Source organism: Medicago sativa, chromosome 1, assembly GCF_051527215.1.
Source record: "Medicago sativa cultivar Bolivia chromosome 1, Bolivia_mono, whole genome shotgun sequence".
Lineage (NCBI taxonomy): Eukaryota > Viridiplantae > Streptophyta > Magnoliopsida > Fabales > Fabaceae > Medicago > Medicago sativa.
This window is the reverse complement of record NC_140749.1, coordinates 23958905-23975934: the sequence shown is the minus strand read 5'-3', so window position 1 is coordinate 23975934 and position 17030 is coordinate 23958905. Positions and strand designations below refer to the sequence as shown.

General features: G+C 31.8%; 2 protein-coding genes across 2 annotated transcripts; both read right to left on the bottom strand.

Annotated features, from left to right (window-relative positions):
• Positions 1 to 2945: 2945 nt before the first annotated feature.
• On the bottom strand, positions 2946 to 5006 carry LOC146953769 (sugar transport protein 10-like). The gene is made up of 3 exons (XM_085711646.1): positions 4446 to 5006; positions 3692 to 4315; positions 2946 to 3568 (listed from the first exon to the last, which is right to left on the bottom strand). Exons 1-3 carry the CDS (start codon positions 4902 to 4904, stop codon positions 3113 to 3115), a joined length of 1539 nt encoding a protein of 512 aa, XP_085567772.1. The 5' UTR covers positions 4905 to 5006; the 3' UTR covers positions 2946 to 3112.
• Positions 5007 to 6677: 1671 nt separating this feature from the next.
• Positions 6678 to 7331, bottom strand: LOC146953768 (uncharacterized). Its single transcript, XM_085742701.1, is given in 1 exon segment — positions 6678 to 7331. A coding segment is annotated over 1 exon segment (654 nt).
• Positions 7332 to 17030: the final 9699 nt, after the last annotated feature.

The following is a 17030-nucleotide window of genomic DNA, read 5'->3' as shown; positions in this document are numbered from 1 at the left end:
ACACAAACAATGGTTTTTGGACGGTTAATAAAAGAAGGTCATAACTAATAACTAAAAATAGGTTTTGATTGCAACTCATCCACTAGCTAGCTACTTTCTCTGTTTGAGTGATGTGCATTGATAAATGCCATTTGGATTTGCTACAAAGTAGGGAGTCACATAATTTTTACCTCACAATTTGTATTAATCAGACTCAAGGTGGTGGTCATTATGCTTTGACCTTCTCTATATATCAGTTTCAAATCTTTTCTTTCACTCAACAAATTTAATTCATTAACTTGTCAATGACGACTCAATAGGACATATGTGAATTATTGGTTTTGGCCATTTTATTTACTTTATTATACTAGTGTTCAAATATGTTTGTAGCAAATCCAAATGGCATTTATCAATGCACATCACTGAAATAGAGAAAGTAGCTAGCTAGTGGATGAGTTATAATCATGTTTGTCCTCTTCTTTTATTGCACCAACGTATACAAATTATAAACATTTTACTTTATGAAAATTTAATTTTGATTAAAATTATATGTATCAATGTTTGTGAATTTTAAATAATTAAAAACTATGTTAATTTTTTATCAACAATATTGCAAATATAAAAAAAAATTCATCGTTTTGAATAACACCAACAATAAAGTATTCTTAAAAGCAAATTTGTTTAAGGGTATAATTGGAATAATGAAAAATCCAAACCAAAAAAAAATCATGTATTCTCTTTATATTGTTACTAGCAGAAAGACGGGTACTACGGTGCCCATCTGCTCATTTTACCGCGATAACGTGTGTGTATATATATTTTATTATATTTGTTTGTATAATTTTGATTACAATTTTTTAAATTTTTAGATATTAATGAAAATTATTCGTACATTTATTTATCTACAAATTATTTTTTTGAAAGAATCTATTTATCAACAAATTATTGTCAAATCATATTGTCCGTATATAAAATAAAAATAAAATAACATTCATTTTCTTATTGATTATGTTTATAGTGACACATACTTGATCTAGTTTTTTACACTTTTTTAAAGGATAAAGAAAAGAAAAACTAAACATACACACATATCGTGTTTGTTACATGATATATTATGTGTCGTAATAAAAAAAATTGTATTTGTTACATTTTTTAATATTTGAATTCACTCTCATCCATTATCTTTTTTAAATGATAAGGAAAAAAATCGGACATATACAATTTGTTACATTTTGTTTTAATATTTGAATTTACTCTTCTCTATTTGTTATATGTGCTATTTGCATTGAAAATTGAGGGTAATTTTGGAAAGAGAAAAATCAACCTAAAAGAGACAAAAGAGACTATTTTCTTTATATATAGTATAGATACAAATATATATTAAGGCTTGTTTATATGGGTCACGCCGTTGAGGGCTCAGTTTGGTTAGACACGCTTCCGGTGGAGTTGAATATGGATTTCTATCGTGACATAAATTGTTTGCCTAATTACAGATTTCCTTAGTCTGTTGTAGTTTGTTCCCACTTTTTTCTTTTTCTTTTTCTCTGAGGGTTTTGGCTTATTCCTCCCTCTTCTTATACATATTTTTTTCCTTTATTAATAAATTTTGAGTTTGGCGACATAAGACGGAGGTCTCTTGAATCTTCATTATTGTTATCCTGAATCTTCACAATTCTTCAGATGTTCTTGATTTGCCAATTTGCATGATTTCTTCGTGAATTACTTCAAAAACCCCCCTAAAATTGCTATGTTTCGGGAAAACTAGAATTACAAACTCAAATATAGTAAACATTACAAAAGTCTCGAAATCATAGGTAATCGTTCTAATACTCCTCCTTTTTGCTGCTAAAACCTACTAAAATTAACTGAAAAACATGCTAAGAATAACGTAAGATGACCTGTCATCATTAAGGTACTGGATTTAAAAGAATAAGTTGTTTGTGAATTTTTTATTACTGTAAAGATGAAATTTTGGTAAAGGAAGTAAACATAAAGGAAACTTTGTCGAAATATTGTCATAAAAATGGTACTCAGTGTTTTTTTAATTATTTTGTACAAATGTGTCTGTCAGTCTGAATTTTTGGTATGTTCCAAGTTGAAATTGTTTAAAGTAATTTGAGAAAAGTCAGAAAATGTTTAATTTTCAAAAGGGTCGGTCAAAATTATTTTTCTATGTTTTTCGAGCAAGAAATTTGGATAAACATCTCCTTTCTAGAATTAGTTGACAGAACCTAAAGGTTAGATAGAGCTAGTCGAGAACCTTGCTATTAATCTAAGTATTTTATGTGACATAGGGCACATGACACCTATGAGGCATGCGAGTTGTTACTTTCTTAGGAAACTTTGTTGAGGCAAGAACATTTTATAACGATATTGTAAATATTGGAATGCATGTGTGTTTGTATGCATATTTGTGTGTCAAGTTGTTTTGTGCATATCAAAGTGATGTTGTACTTGATAAATGTTGCTTTTCATATGATTTACAAAATATATGAACTATTTATTGAATCATTATTTCATTTACATATGCTTACATGATATGTAAATACCTGCACTAGTATACATGGTGAGTGCATGCTCATGCATATCATAGTTGCATGTTTTTATTTTGTGAGAAAATGTCAGGAATTCATTTGATTTATATGAAAAGTTTATATATAGACATATTATTTACCTGAGATTTGGCAGTTTGTACTATTTTTTTTATTTTTATATGTCCAATCATTGTCTATCAATTAAGCTAAAACAAAGACAAATTTGGAAAAAAAGCAATAATGTTTTAAATAATCTGAAGTACATCTCATAATTCTGTCAAAAAAAAAGCACATCTTATAAAAAACAAAAGTGCATCAAAATTGCATTGTTTATTTCACAATGCTACAATTTATTTACCCATTCATTCTCTTTCCCCGAATTTTCCCTTGTATTCATTGTGTTTATGTTTTCTATTTATTGCACTCAATTCCTTATACATTTCAAGGACAACCTTTTTGTTATTACCAAGTGCATCAAAACTGCATTGCTTATTGTACAATGCTACAATTATTTACTCGATCATTCACTTTCATTGAATCTTCCCATGTAGTCAATGTTTCTATTTTTCCTATTTATTGTAGCCAATTCCTTAACTAATTCAAGGATCAACCTTTTTGTTATTACCGCCATCAACAACGTGATCTGGAACATACTTTGTCCAAAACCAATGTGACTTCCACACCCTGTTCATTTCTTCAATTGGAACATTTTTGGTCTCGGGTAAAAGCACAGCAATGAAAATGGTCATGATTGCCACAAAACCAGCAAAGAAAAAGAAAAGGCCAAACTTCAAGTGACAAAGCATGGTTAGGAACACTTGAGCAATCATAAATGTGAAGAACATGTTCACTGCAACATTTATAGCTTGACCTGCTGGTCGAACCTCTAGAGCGCATATTTCACTAGGCACCAACCAACCCAATGGTCCCCAAGACCATGCAAATGCCGCAACATATGCACAAATAAAGAACAAGAGAAGGTCGGCTTCGCCTTTGGTAAATGATCCTTGTCCGGTCAAACCAAACTTTAACGCAATTAAGATTCCAATAATAACCTACAAATCATAGATTAATTATAGTTTGTACATGAATAATTCCATACAAACGAAGACACACATATAGGTTTAACTTGAGCGTTATGTATCAAAATCTAAAAGAAAAAATGTGACAATTTTTACCTGACAAATAAACATTTGTGAGCCACCCTCAAGAAATAAAAATCTTCTTCCGAATTTGTCTACTGTGAATACAGAAACAAGTGTAGCAACAACATTGACACCACCACTAATAACCGCAGACATGAGGGAAGCATCGTCACCAAATCCTAAGATCTTAAAAAGGACAGGAGCATAAAACATGATAACATTAATGCCGGTAAGTTGTTGGAAAAATGGAATGAAACTGACGAAAGTGAGTTGAGGCCTATATTCTGGTTGAGTAATGTTCTTCCATGGATGTTCCACCTTACTAGCTTCTTCACTAGCATCAACAAGATCTTGATATTCTTCATCAACATTTTCGGTTCCGCGGATCCTTTTCAACATTGCCTTTGCTTTTTCATGGTTGCCTCTTTCAATCAAGGAATTTGGTGTTTCACCTAAAAAAAGGGATCCTAGGCACAAAAGAATTGCTGGCACTGCTCCAAGACCTAAAGAGACTCTCCATCCATTTTTATGCTTGGAAGTACCATAATTGATCAGATTTGCGGCAAGAATACCAATTGTAATCATCATTTGGAAGCCAATGTTAAGTGCTCCTCTAATTTTTGCTGGAGCCATTTCAGACAAATAGACCGGTACCGACTGTTTAATTAGAAAATAGATAACAATGACAAAAATTAGTTAATTAGATATGATTTTGTTTTTCACAATATTAAGAAATTTTATTAAATATATACAACTTAAACTAATAGAAATTAGAGAGGACTCTTACCTGATTGCAAAATCCCACACCAAATCCTAGAAGTAGACGACCAATTATTAGCATTTCAACATTAGCTGCTAATCCATTTAGTATTGCACCAATAAGGAAAAATAAGCCACCAAGAAACATTGAGGCCTTGCGTCCCATCATTCTTGTGATTGTGGAAGCAAAGAAAGAAGCTATCAATGCTGCAAGGTATAGGGAAGATGTGAATAGTGTTAAAATTTGATCATCAAATTTGCAATATTGACTTGTATTATGTGTTTCATCATTCATTTTCTTATACACCCGTGGAAAGAATTTGATCAAGAATTCATCCATAGAAGTCACTCCTCCAGTAATACCAAGATCATAACCAAAAAGAAGACCTCCCATGGCAGCTACAAAACATGTCATTAACACATATGGAGTCACTCTTCCCTCATAATTTTTTATTCCACTCGTCTCAACGAAAGCTCCAGCTCCCATGATGATTCCTTTTTATTTAATTACTACAAATTAAGAAAGAAACACCAGTACCACTTTGTTAATTTTTGCTTCTTCTTGTTTCCTCTTTTGTCAATTAATAACATAGTAATGTGGTTTTATGCTTTAATAGGCACAAGCAATGTATTTTGAACGGTTTAAAAATAGTTCATAACTAATAACTAAAAATAGGTTTTGATTGTCACTCATCCACTAGTTAGCTACCTTCTCTATTTCAGTGATGTGCATTGATAAATGCCATTTGGATTTGCTACAAAGTAGGGAGTCACATAAGTTTTTACCTCATAATTTCTATGAATGATACTTGATGTGGCGGTCTTTATGCTTTGACCTTTTCCATCAGTTTCCAATCTTTTCTTTCATAGTGCACTTGTAACTAACAAATGCATTTCAACGACTTGTCAAAGTTGAATCAAAAGAACACATGTGTATTATAGTTTTTGGCCATTTTCTTTACTATATACTCCCTCTAGACATATTTATAACCAAAAAACAACTTTTTAGATTCATTGAATAACTAATATATCTGGTCTATAATTGCGACCAAATACATTAATTATTCAATAAACCTACAAAGTTGTTTTTTGCTTATAAATGTGATCGGGTATTGTTGTGTCAATTATTTAAATATTCATTCTTTTTACAAATATATTGGTTTTTGCTACTGGGTTTGGGTCATCATCACAATCCAGGTTGGTAGATATCTCGAGTCGATTGGTGGACTAATACAAATACGCTCCACATTTGACTGAGACACACTGTCTGCTTTCACTTGTTTTTCTATGAACAATTTTTATCTCTCTTTGATAGTCCTAGCACTAAAAATACTAAATGTGGTCAACTCTCCTAATCATAATTTAAAACTTAGTTTGCCATGTTGTGGTAGACAATCACATTATGCTAGACTAAACTCTTTTTTTAATATTTTTTTATAGGCTAAAATATGATTTTAGTCCCTGCAAATATGTCTCATTTTGGTTTTAATCCCTGTAATTTTTTTTTTTTGTAGTTTTTGGTCCCTGTAAAATATTTTGTTTTTGGAAATAGTCCCTAAAAACAAAAGATACAGGGACCTTTTTAAAAATCAAAATATTTTGCAGGGACTATTTTTCTATAAAATAGGTTCAGTCATCATGTTTCACGTGTGCAAATCATCACAAAAGTGAAACCAGGGACCAAAACCAAAACGAGGCATATTTGTAGGGACCAAAAACTGCAAAAAAAAAAAAATTACAAGGACTAAAACCAAAACGAGGCATATTTGTAGGGACCAAAACCATATTTTAGCCTTTTTTATATTATTACAGGAATGCAATTATGTAAATGTTAAGTATGATAAAATAGGAGTGTAAATGAAAATTGTTATGGTAAGAACACACACATTAATTTACATCCACTTAAAAATATTAAGTTGCAAATTAGAAAGTGTGCACCTTTTAATTGAACCAAAAAACCTTTTTTCACTATTTGAAGGAGAAAGCATGCTAACTTACTCCCAACTAAAAGCTCTATTATGTCTTCAATAAACATTACTTTGATGAATGTGCATTACTGTAATTTCTTTTAATATTTGTTTTTAATTTTTGTTGGAAACATTGTTTTTTTTAACGTGATTGTCATCAAAGTTTTCTTAAATAAAAGGTGTAGTAGCAGGGACAGATCTGGACAGACAATATCAATGGGGCTAATTTTTTTGGCAAATGACTAAATAATACTGAATTTAAGTTAAACTAAAAATAATTGTAGCAACCAAAATTACAAAGAAAAAAGTCTAGTATCCATTTGTTGAAAATGAGCTAAAACTACATCATTACTAACTGTTTTAAGAACATTTCTTTCTATATATGTTACAAGACGATCATTTAACCATTGATCATCCATCTTGTTAATTAGCTGACTCTTCACATATTTCATAGCTGAGAAAACGCGTTCAACACTTTTAGTTGCCACTGGCAAAATCAGAGCTAACTTCAGAAGCTTGTACACCACATAAAAGGTAGTGCACTTGTTTGTTTTCACAAGTGTTGCACAAAGGTCTGAAAGTCCTTTCAACTTTGCAAAATTGGGATCACCTCGAACATTTTTAACTTAATTCTAAAGTAGATAGCACACCACCACTTCCGACACGTCCTTAAAATCATTTTGATAAAGCTCGACCATCCTCAATAATTTGTCTACATCAAAAGCTGCAAATGATGAAGTTTGACTCAAGCATGCAATACATTGTAAAAGTTCAGTATTATCTTCATCAAATTTAGCATGAGACTCATGACTTCCTCTAAATAGAAATCCACATTGCAATAGATACTTAACCTTTATAAGGGATGTGGTCACACGTACTCGATAGTTGACATTTGTTGTTTTGTTTTGCTTAGCAAATGAAGCCCCAATACTTTGTTTTGGGTTCATGAGATTATGACCTATATGCACATAATCAATGTGAGAACTATGAGGATCAGTAACATGCGATAACAATCCTTATGGGTTTTTGCAATCTTTAAAATCATCCCCCACAAAGTGGTTCCCACCATATCTAGATACATTTTTAAACAAAAAACATGGAAAACAATATCCACTATCAAATGATTCACTACACTCAAGCCAACTATGTAAACCAAATAGAAACACAATGCAACATTCAAATAGAAAAGTAATTCTACAGAAAAGTAATGTATCAGTACTACAAAACCTACAACCTAAAACCAAAAATCAGAACACAATTACACATGAAGAAGTGCTAAGAAGAGGAGATTAGGGGGGGACGTGAAAAAGAAAGAGGATAAGTTTGCATAACATAACACAACGAACATCGAAGGAATCAATTGAGAGATAGGAAGGAATCGATTTTGCATAGGGAGAGAAGGAGAGAGAATGCGCGTAACTCATAAGAAAAGGGAAAGGGGAAACATACGTGTTCTGAAGAGAAAAAAACTGATGGAAAGAATAATGAAATTGAAAGGTCCTGAGCGTGAGTGTGTTATTTATAAAAAAAAAAATTAAAAAAAGTGTTGCTATTGCCACACCCAGCCTTAAACAAATTCATCCATGTGTAGTAGTACGGGTTTAAAAGGCACAATCCAATTATTCTCGGGGGTCGTCCAATAGAAACACCCATTAAGAATATGACATAAAGGTCGAATGAACAGTTTAAGTTACGGTCCACCGAGGTGACAACCTCGTCAAGCCAAATGATGTAGGTCAGATGTAACCTCCAACACCACCTCAATAGAAATAACACATAAGAACGACGTTCAAGTAAGGGCAACAACCTTATACGACATATCAAGAACCACTCCCTTCCTTGTATGGCACTGATGCGCTCCACTGCCTTAAGTATAACAACCTTCTAGGTAGAAACCATGTCATTCCAATTTACAGGAACCTCACATAAACTGGATAGGTGCCCCTTACTATCTTTGATTTAGTTATATTAAATAAATGATCAAATATGCACTGAGTTGTTTCTAATTACAATGGACTCACTTAAATCGAATAGGTGCTTCTACCTATCTCAAGTTTGGTTACTCCGATCATTCAGATTAACCTCGTAAGAAACTGGACTTATCCAGTAGCAACCTAAGGAGAGTAGAAGATAGAACAACAAAGGAATCTCAATCTAGATACATCATTATAAATAGGGAGCCTCTCCCCTAGGTACGTTCACCTAATACCTTAACTAATATCTCACTTCGCTACCTGCTAGCACCCAATGTTACATGGGTGCAAGCGTGTCTTTTGTAGACACACACCCTTCCTCTTGGAGGACGAGCTTATGAGAAGAAGGAGCATATGAGTAAACAGAGCATATGACCAGTTGCATGGCCTACCCAATGCAATTTTAGGCCTAAAACAAATTTTTAAATTGAAGCCTTCTAAGTGTTTTGAAGCAATTGGACATTAAATATGGGTATCACTCCGAGTCAGAGTTTGAACATTGATTTGTCAGGTTATGGGGTGTAACACCCCGTTTTCCCAACGTAAAAATTTCTTAATAAAAATCAGAGTTTAACAACTTAAACGGAATGCTACACTTCTTAAAAATCATAAATGGAATAAATAATAATTTATCCTTCAAAATCCAACAATGTAATATGTAAAACTTCGCAGCGGAAATTATTTCAACATCTTAAATGATCTTTGGCACAAGGGCCTCAACATAAAATCTCATAATATCTTGGTTCAGTAATAATTCATGAAAAACTTTCAAAGTAATACGTAAGGAATAGAAAGACAATAACAAAATTCTCATCTCGTTACGTATCAGAGCACCTAAGACACACTTGTGAGGAGTCCACTCACGACCGCAACTAATCTTGGTTACCTGCAAGTTACCCATACGAAGAGCAACATTTTCAAGCAGAAGGGGTGAGATTTCACAAGCAACAATATTAATCATATAACTCATCAATTACATTTAACAACATAAACTTCATATAATTCAACAATTATATTCAAATACATCGTTATCATCAATTCATCTTAGCAATGTATATCTAACACCTTAACTTCATTGATTAGGATCACTATTCATCATATGACAGTCTTAATCATCATCACATATCATCAATAACATCATCACATATCATCATTAATAATCATAACACCATCACATATCATCATTAATAATCATAACAGCATCACATATCATCATTAATAATCATAACATCATCACAAGGTAATTCGTTAAAACATCACAACTTAACAACTTGACTTGACAATGCATCTAGACTCGACTATGCAACTCTTAACGTCTTAAACCATATCGAAACATCATGAAATGCAAATGCATGTGGTACCATTCTAGGGCATAAGCCCTCATCGTCGTTGAGCATAAATATACTCTTAGGACATAAGCCCTCATCGTCGTTGAGCAAAAGCTTCTAGGGCATAAGCCCTCGTCGTCGTTGAGCAAAAGCTCCAGGCATAAGCCCTCATCTTTAAATGAGTATGCATGGACTCAACATCTTACGTCTTAGAAACTTCATGAACATCTTACAACTCTTTGACTTAGACCGACATTTACATCTTAAATAAGATCAACGACAACATATGCAGCACTTATAAAGTTACATCACATCAACATCATAACTTAACAGTATCAAATGATAATAATAGCATCTTAAGCATCACATCAACATAAGCATCATAATAACACAGAATGCATATACGATTATATATATCATTAGTAACAACATTAAATCATCTTATAACAACTTCACAGATCATCATTAATATTATATTCAAACATCAACAATTCATCAAATAACATCGTATTCAAACATCAACAATTCATCATATATCATCGTATTCAAGTATCAACAATTCATCATGCATCTTTGTAAGAACATAAATAATCATGCACAACATATTTTCATGTCAAACCAAGGCTACTGGAAAGATATCACAATTATCTACAACTTTCATGTTTACAACAAAGATCAATTCAAAACAGAAACATATGAACAAAACGCAAAAACAAGAAACAGAGAATGCTGTCACTGTGCAATTTCGCTAAGACCTCCTTGTAGTATTTTTATCATAACTCAAAGACCAAACATCATTTTCACCTCAAACCAAAGCCACTGGAAAGCTAACAAAATTATCTAAAACTTTCATGTTTATGCTTAAGACAAATTCTGTACCGATCAATACCAATTTTCATTTTAAATTCGGAAAAGTTGTGCTGAAAATCCATAAAAATTCACTGTGACCTACGTGCAGTAATTTGACCATAACTCAAGTTCTATAAATCCTTTTGAAGTCAAACCAACGGCATTAGAAAGCTAACATCCATACCTACAACTTTCATGTTTACACCTAAAGTCAATTCAAAACTGAAATGTGTGAAAAAGATGCAAAAACATGAAACAGAGAATGCTCTCGGGAAAACTCCATTTTTCATCCCAAAATCTCAATTTTGAATCCCCTAAGCCCAAATTTGGTCCCAAAGTTTGTTTAAACGTTTCTAAAGATGAAAAGACACCCAAATCCATATAAAACTTGAACTAAAACACCATTTCAACAAAAATCACCATTTGACCCATTTTTCATGAAAACCTTCAAGAACAACATAAATTCACTTCAAGCTCTATGATTATGATTACCCATGGATTATCTAAGGTCTGTACATAATTTCTACATCAATCTAACAACTTCTTATCATCTAATCATCAATTCTCTCTCAGAACCCTAATTCACAAATTCTCACAAACTAATCCTAGAACTTGTTAATTGCAAATTCAGAATTACAGACTTAATATTACCGAATGATAGTCTCACCCTTACCTTAGAATTATCGATTGACAATGTAACGCCCTCCTTTTATTTAATTATTTTTTTATTAAGTTAGAATCTATTTATGTGATTTATTTATATATATGAGGTGTTAGTATTTTATTATGTGACATTATTCTATTATTTATTAGAATACGAGAATTATTAGTGTAAGTAAAATTGAAGGTTAGAATAGAAATAAGAATAAGTTATTGGGCCTAAATAGATTTAGGAAGAGTGATTAGTATTATAAATAAGGAAGCTTAGGTTAGAAAGAATTTTTACGTTAAACCGCTTTTTGGAGAAAGAGGAGAAAGTGGAAAACTCAAAGAGAGAACCCTAGGAACGAAGAACGCTGCTTTTGATTTCAGAAAAACAATCTAAGGTAAGGGTGAGACTATCTTTCACTAATATTAAGTCTGTAGATCATTAGATTGCATCTAACATGTTTTAGGATGAGTTTTGTAAGATTATGAGAATTAGGGTTTGAGTGAGAATTGATGATTAAGTGATGAAAAACTGTTGAATTGATGTAAGGGGGGAGTTTTATTCATCATAGGGTTGTGTACTCATATGAGTAGTGAAGGGTTTGTGTTTTTCTTCTTCCTTGTTTTATGATCTTCTGATATATTCATGTTAAATTTGTGCTCTAATTGTTGCTGTGATTGTCCAATTGCTTTTGTATTTCTTCTGCAATTATTGAATATTATATTATTTATACGTTTCTTCTTTGTTAATTGGACTCAATTATTCTTCTGCAACATAAATGAATCGAGACCTATTTTATTATTTTATTAATTTAGCTAACATAAGAATGTTAATTTTGTTAGAAAGTATATTTCGTGGGAGATTTTATATTTAATTATTTGATGCTAAGATGCTGGGATCTACTCAAGTTAGATTTAGAATTTAGGAACCATTTGTTTATACTCTCGTTAATAACTATGGGTTTTGTAGGGATTAGTTTTTATAATTATAACATTTTTGTGGATTTGTTTTTGTATAACCATTACTTTTATTCAGGCGTATTAATGGTAAGGATACCTTGATTTTCTTCTAAACCAATATGACTCTAGGTAGAGCTCAGTACTAAAAAAAAAATGATTCTAATAGATCTTACTTGGTAAAACCTTGGCTGCAAATTCTCCCCAGGACAATTGCTTAGTGAGACCGTGTATCAACGTATGCATTGTTTGTATAGTCTGATCTTAATTTTACTACTACCATGGTTATGTTTATAAGACTGGCACATAGGTCAATATATCACCTTTCTACAACATTGTTTAGTGTGCAAGTGTAATTGATAAATTATTTGATTAAGCGTAATTGGTGAATTATTTAAAATGTTTAATTTATGTGCTATTTAAAGATGTGTTATTTAAAAATGTGAAGTTAAAAGATGTGTAATTTAATGACGTGCTATTTGAAGATGTGTGATTTAAAGATGTTCTATATAAAGATGTGATATTTGAAGATGTGTGCTTTTAAGATGTGTTATATAAAGGTGTGATATTTGACGATGGTGCTATTTAAAGATCGTGTAGTTTTAAGATGAACCTTGAGTAGGAAAGGAATGATGTCTAGATTATTAGAAGCTGTCCAGGAAGTCTAAGTTAAGATGACTAAGATTATTAATGATGTGATATTGTTATATATGCACTATATGTGTTATTTATGATGCTTATGTTGATGCGATGCTTAAGATGCTATTGTTATCGTTTGATGCTGGTGTACCATGATGCTGATATGATATGAATTAATATGTTGCATATGTTGTTGTTGATCTTTATTAAGATGTAAATGTCGGTCTAAGTCAAAGAGTTGTAAGATGTTCATGAAGTTTCTAAGATGTAAGATGTTGAGTCCATGCATACTCATTCAAAGTTTAGGGCTTGATGCCATGGAGCTTTTGCTCAACCACGACGATGGAGCTTTTGCTCAAACACGACGATGGAGCTTTTGCTCAACCATGACGATGGAGCTTTTGCTCAAACACGACGATGGAGCTTTTGCTCAACCATGACGATGGAGCTTTTGCTCAACCACGACGATGAGGGCTTATGCCCTAAAATGGTACCACATGCATTTGCATTTCATGATGATTCAAGATGGTTTAAGACGTTAAGAGTTGCATAGTCGAGTTTAGATGCATTGTCAAGTCAAGTTGTTAAGTTGTGATGTTTTAACGAATTACTTTGTGATGTTTTAACGAATTACTTTGTGATGTCTTTTAGTATGATGATATGTGACGATGACTGTGACTGCTATTTGATGATATTTTGCTAAGATAAATGATGATGTTTATGTATTTAATTATAGTTGTTAAATTATAAGATGTTTATGTTGTTAAATGTAATTTATGATTTATAAGCTTAATATTATTGTTTGAGAAATCTCACCCCTTCTGCGTATATGTTGCCTCGACCGTGGGTAATGTGCAGGTAATAAAGACTAGCTGTGTTCGTGAGTAGACTCCTCACATCGTGTCTAGGATGCTCTGATACGTAACGGGATGGGGATTTTAATACTATTTTCTGTTCCTTTACGTATTGCTTTTGAAGTTTAAGAATTATTTTTGAACTAAGATTTATGAAACTTTTATGATGAGGTTGAAGTTTAAGAATTATTTTTGAACTAAGATTTATGAGACTTTTATGATGAGGCCTGCGTGCCAAAGACTTTTATGTTGTTGAACTAATTCCGCTGCGAAGTTTTAAAGATTAAGTTGAATAATTTTGAAGGATAAATATTTATTTATTCAATTTATGATTTTTATGAAATGTGACATTCCGTTTACGATGAATACTCTGATTTATTTACGAAATTTTCACGTTGGGAAAACGGGGTGTTACAGACAACCTTTCTCTTGGTTCTTCTCTCCTCTTGTTCTCTTCTCTCTAAACCTTGTTTTCTCCAAATCCTTGTTTTTTTTTTGCATATGTTAGTCTTTCAACCTAATATCTCCGTTATTTATAATACTAACTTCTCTTCTTAAATCTAATTAGGCCCAATAACTCTCTTCTTTCTATTTCAGCCCCCAAATCGACTTATTCTAATAATTATATTTCTCCACTAAATATATTCTTTCACTAAATATATTATCCCACTAAATATATTCTCCCACTAAATATATACAATAGGGGCTACTAATAAATATATTTCTACACCAGATAACATATATATTTCCACACAAAATAACAAATATATTTATACACCAAATAACATATATATTTCCACACAAAATAACAAATATATTTCTACATCAAATAACATATATATTATACTAGTAAATACCAGCGTATAACATAACAAAATATCACTCATCAAAATAAGTCGACTAAATTATAAAAAGACATCTAATCTCAATAAAATAATAAATAATAAAAGTAGGGCGTTACAATGGGAGTCTAACTCCATCCGTAGACTCAACCTCATCAGTACAAAACTTTTTTAAACAAAAATTTATTTTAATTAAATAATATACATCAAAAGTAATATTTAATATAAACATTAAAAGAATTTGACTTCCGAAAATATATTTAAAGTGAAAAAGATTCGGGGAGCCAATAAGGCCTAAACAAATTGGGGGCCTAAAGCCCTTGCTTTAGTGACAACCCCCTTAAACCGACCCTAACTAGTCACGGTGATTCCAGTCACCAGAGAATGAAGAACACCATCTGCTCATAAGGTACAATCCACTTGTTCATACAAAAACGTTGACGCCCATTGTGGGGCCCAATAAATCTTATGTGGCCTCAAGATCCCATAAGCATGGCGGTCACCAAAAGCAACACTCTTCGTAGACATCTCATTCTCGGGTTCTATCTTTCATTGTTATTAAGGGGAGCTACATATTTTTATCCATGATATCAAAATCATTATCACAAGGATTATGAATGAAGAGAATATGTTTTGTATTCTACCTGATGAACTATATAGGTTATCACATCAAATTCATTCATATAAGATGAGTGTGACGGAATGGAATGCATTTCCAAGATATTGTTTTGAGCTTGACTATGATCCTCAGTCAATTGAAACATGTTAGTTGACAGGGTAGTAGGATGAAGTTCAAAAGAATGTATTGAAATGCATTCTTTTTTGTTACTTCTCATCTTATATGAAGTAATTTGCTATGAGGATTTGTATAGCTCATTAGGTAGAATAAAAAACATGTTCTCTCTATTCTTTTGAGTTTTCGAAGAGACTGACAAATCTTTACACTAAGTATAAGACGCTTCAATGCCAACATTTTCAGAAAACTACCATGAATTAAACTTAAATCATGCATTATAATGATACAACATCCTTAGGAAGAATGTAATGTAAGACTTTCTTAATTGTGTTTATGTACTATAATTGTCCGATATAAACGAAGATGAAATAAACTATAAATTATCATCTATGGTTTTCTGTTGTTTTGCATGCATATATATTTTTCTTTTGTCATAAGCAAATGACATATTAAAGGAAATAGGTTGGTTTGTGTTTTAGAGTAGTGTGGGAAGTTATGTTGCTATTCTGGTGCAGACCAGAAAGCAACAGTTGTTAACTGTTGTTGGGAGAGCGTCAGTTAATTGCCGTCGAAAGCGAGCGACAATTAACTGCTACTGGGGGAGTTAAGGTAATTTTAGGGTGTTAATGAGCAAAAAATGATGTGAGATGAGCAATTTTTCCGTTTATTTTATCCATGAATATCCACTAAGATATATGTCCCGTGTCCTTTGCAGATTTTATCCACGAATATTCGCGGGAGTAGATTCTTTTGCCACCATACTTTTGGTATATCATGTGCATAACGTCAAATATAAACTCAATTGGTGTGAAATTTTTTCACACTCCTTATGTGAAAGTTTTTTATTAGTTTAAAAAACCGAAAAGTTATTATGCATTTCATTAATTAGGAATAAAATGTATCTTGAAGAATCTTCGTGAGTTTAACTCATAACACCTTATTTATTCATCTAAAAAATGTGAATTTCTAACCAATAGACTATTTAAGAAAAAAAAAAGTATCTCAAAGAAGTTAAATGTGATAAGAACAATAAACTTATAAAATTAGTGGTTTGATTAAGTTAATCGAGGGTGATTACAAAATTATGGTGATAATTAAATTTTTTATATTAGTAATAGGAATATTGCGTATCAAACTTGCGTAAAAAACAATAAAATCATTGTTTTAGTCAAGTCGCCTTGTAGGTAGATTTACACAATTTTAAGTGTGGAGAAGTAGAAAATTCGAGATTCGAATCTCGATCTCCTATAATATACATAATGTCAAATCATTTACAAGACTTAAAATCATTTTTCTAATAATAATAATAAAATTGTAAAATCATTAATTGTTAATTTTTTTAGGGTCATTTTTGTCTCCGAATGTGTAACTAATAGACACAATGGTCCATCAACATATTGAAATCACAAAATAGTTTATGATTGTGCACTCCATTAGTTGAAATAGTCTTTGACATTTGAATATTCCCTCAATGCTGATATATACTCTTTTTTTTTGGTCTAGTAGCCTAGTGGCTGCAGCTCACACATTTTAAATGCGAAGAAGTGGGGTGTTCGGGGTTCGAACCCTGTGGTGTCCGGGGTTCGAACCCCGGCCCCTGCATGTACTATGCAATGTCCCTATTAACCGAGATAAGCTCGCGGGAACATAAACTCTTTTCTAATAGAACATATGTGACAATAAGTAAATATTTATGGAGATTGACATGACAATAAATAAGTATATTAAGGTGATATATGACAATATTAACGAAACATTTTAATGTAGAAGACTATTTTTATTAATGGAATGCATAATTAGAGATTATTTTAAAATTTTGA

Coding starts and splice junctions, on each gene's coding strand:
- LOC146953769 (XM_085711646.1), bottom strand. CDS start 4,904: ATGGGAGCTGGAGCTTTCGTTGAGACGAGTGGAATAAAAAATTATGAG. Junction 4,316..4,445: donor GTGTGGGATTTTGCAATCAG/GTAAGAGTCCTC, acceptor CTAATTAAACAG/TCGGTACCGGTCTATTTGTC. Junction 3,569..3,691: donor CACAAATGTTTATTTGTCAG/GTAAAAATTGTC, acceptor TATGATTTGTAG/GTTATTATTGGAATCTTAAT.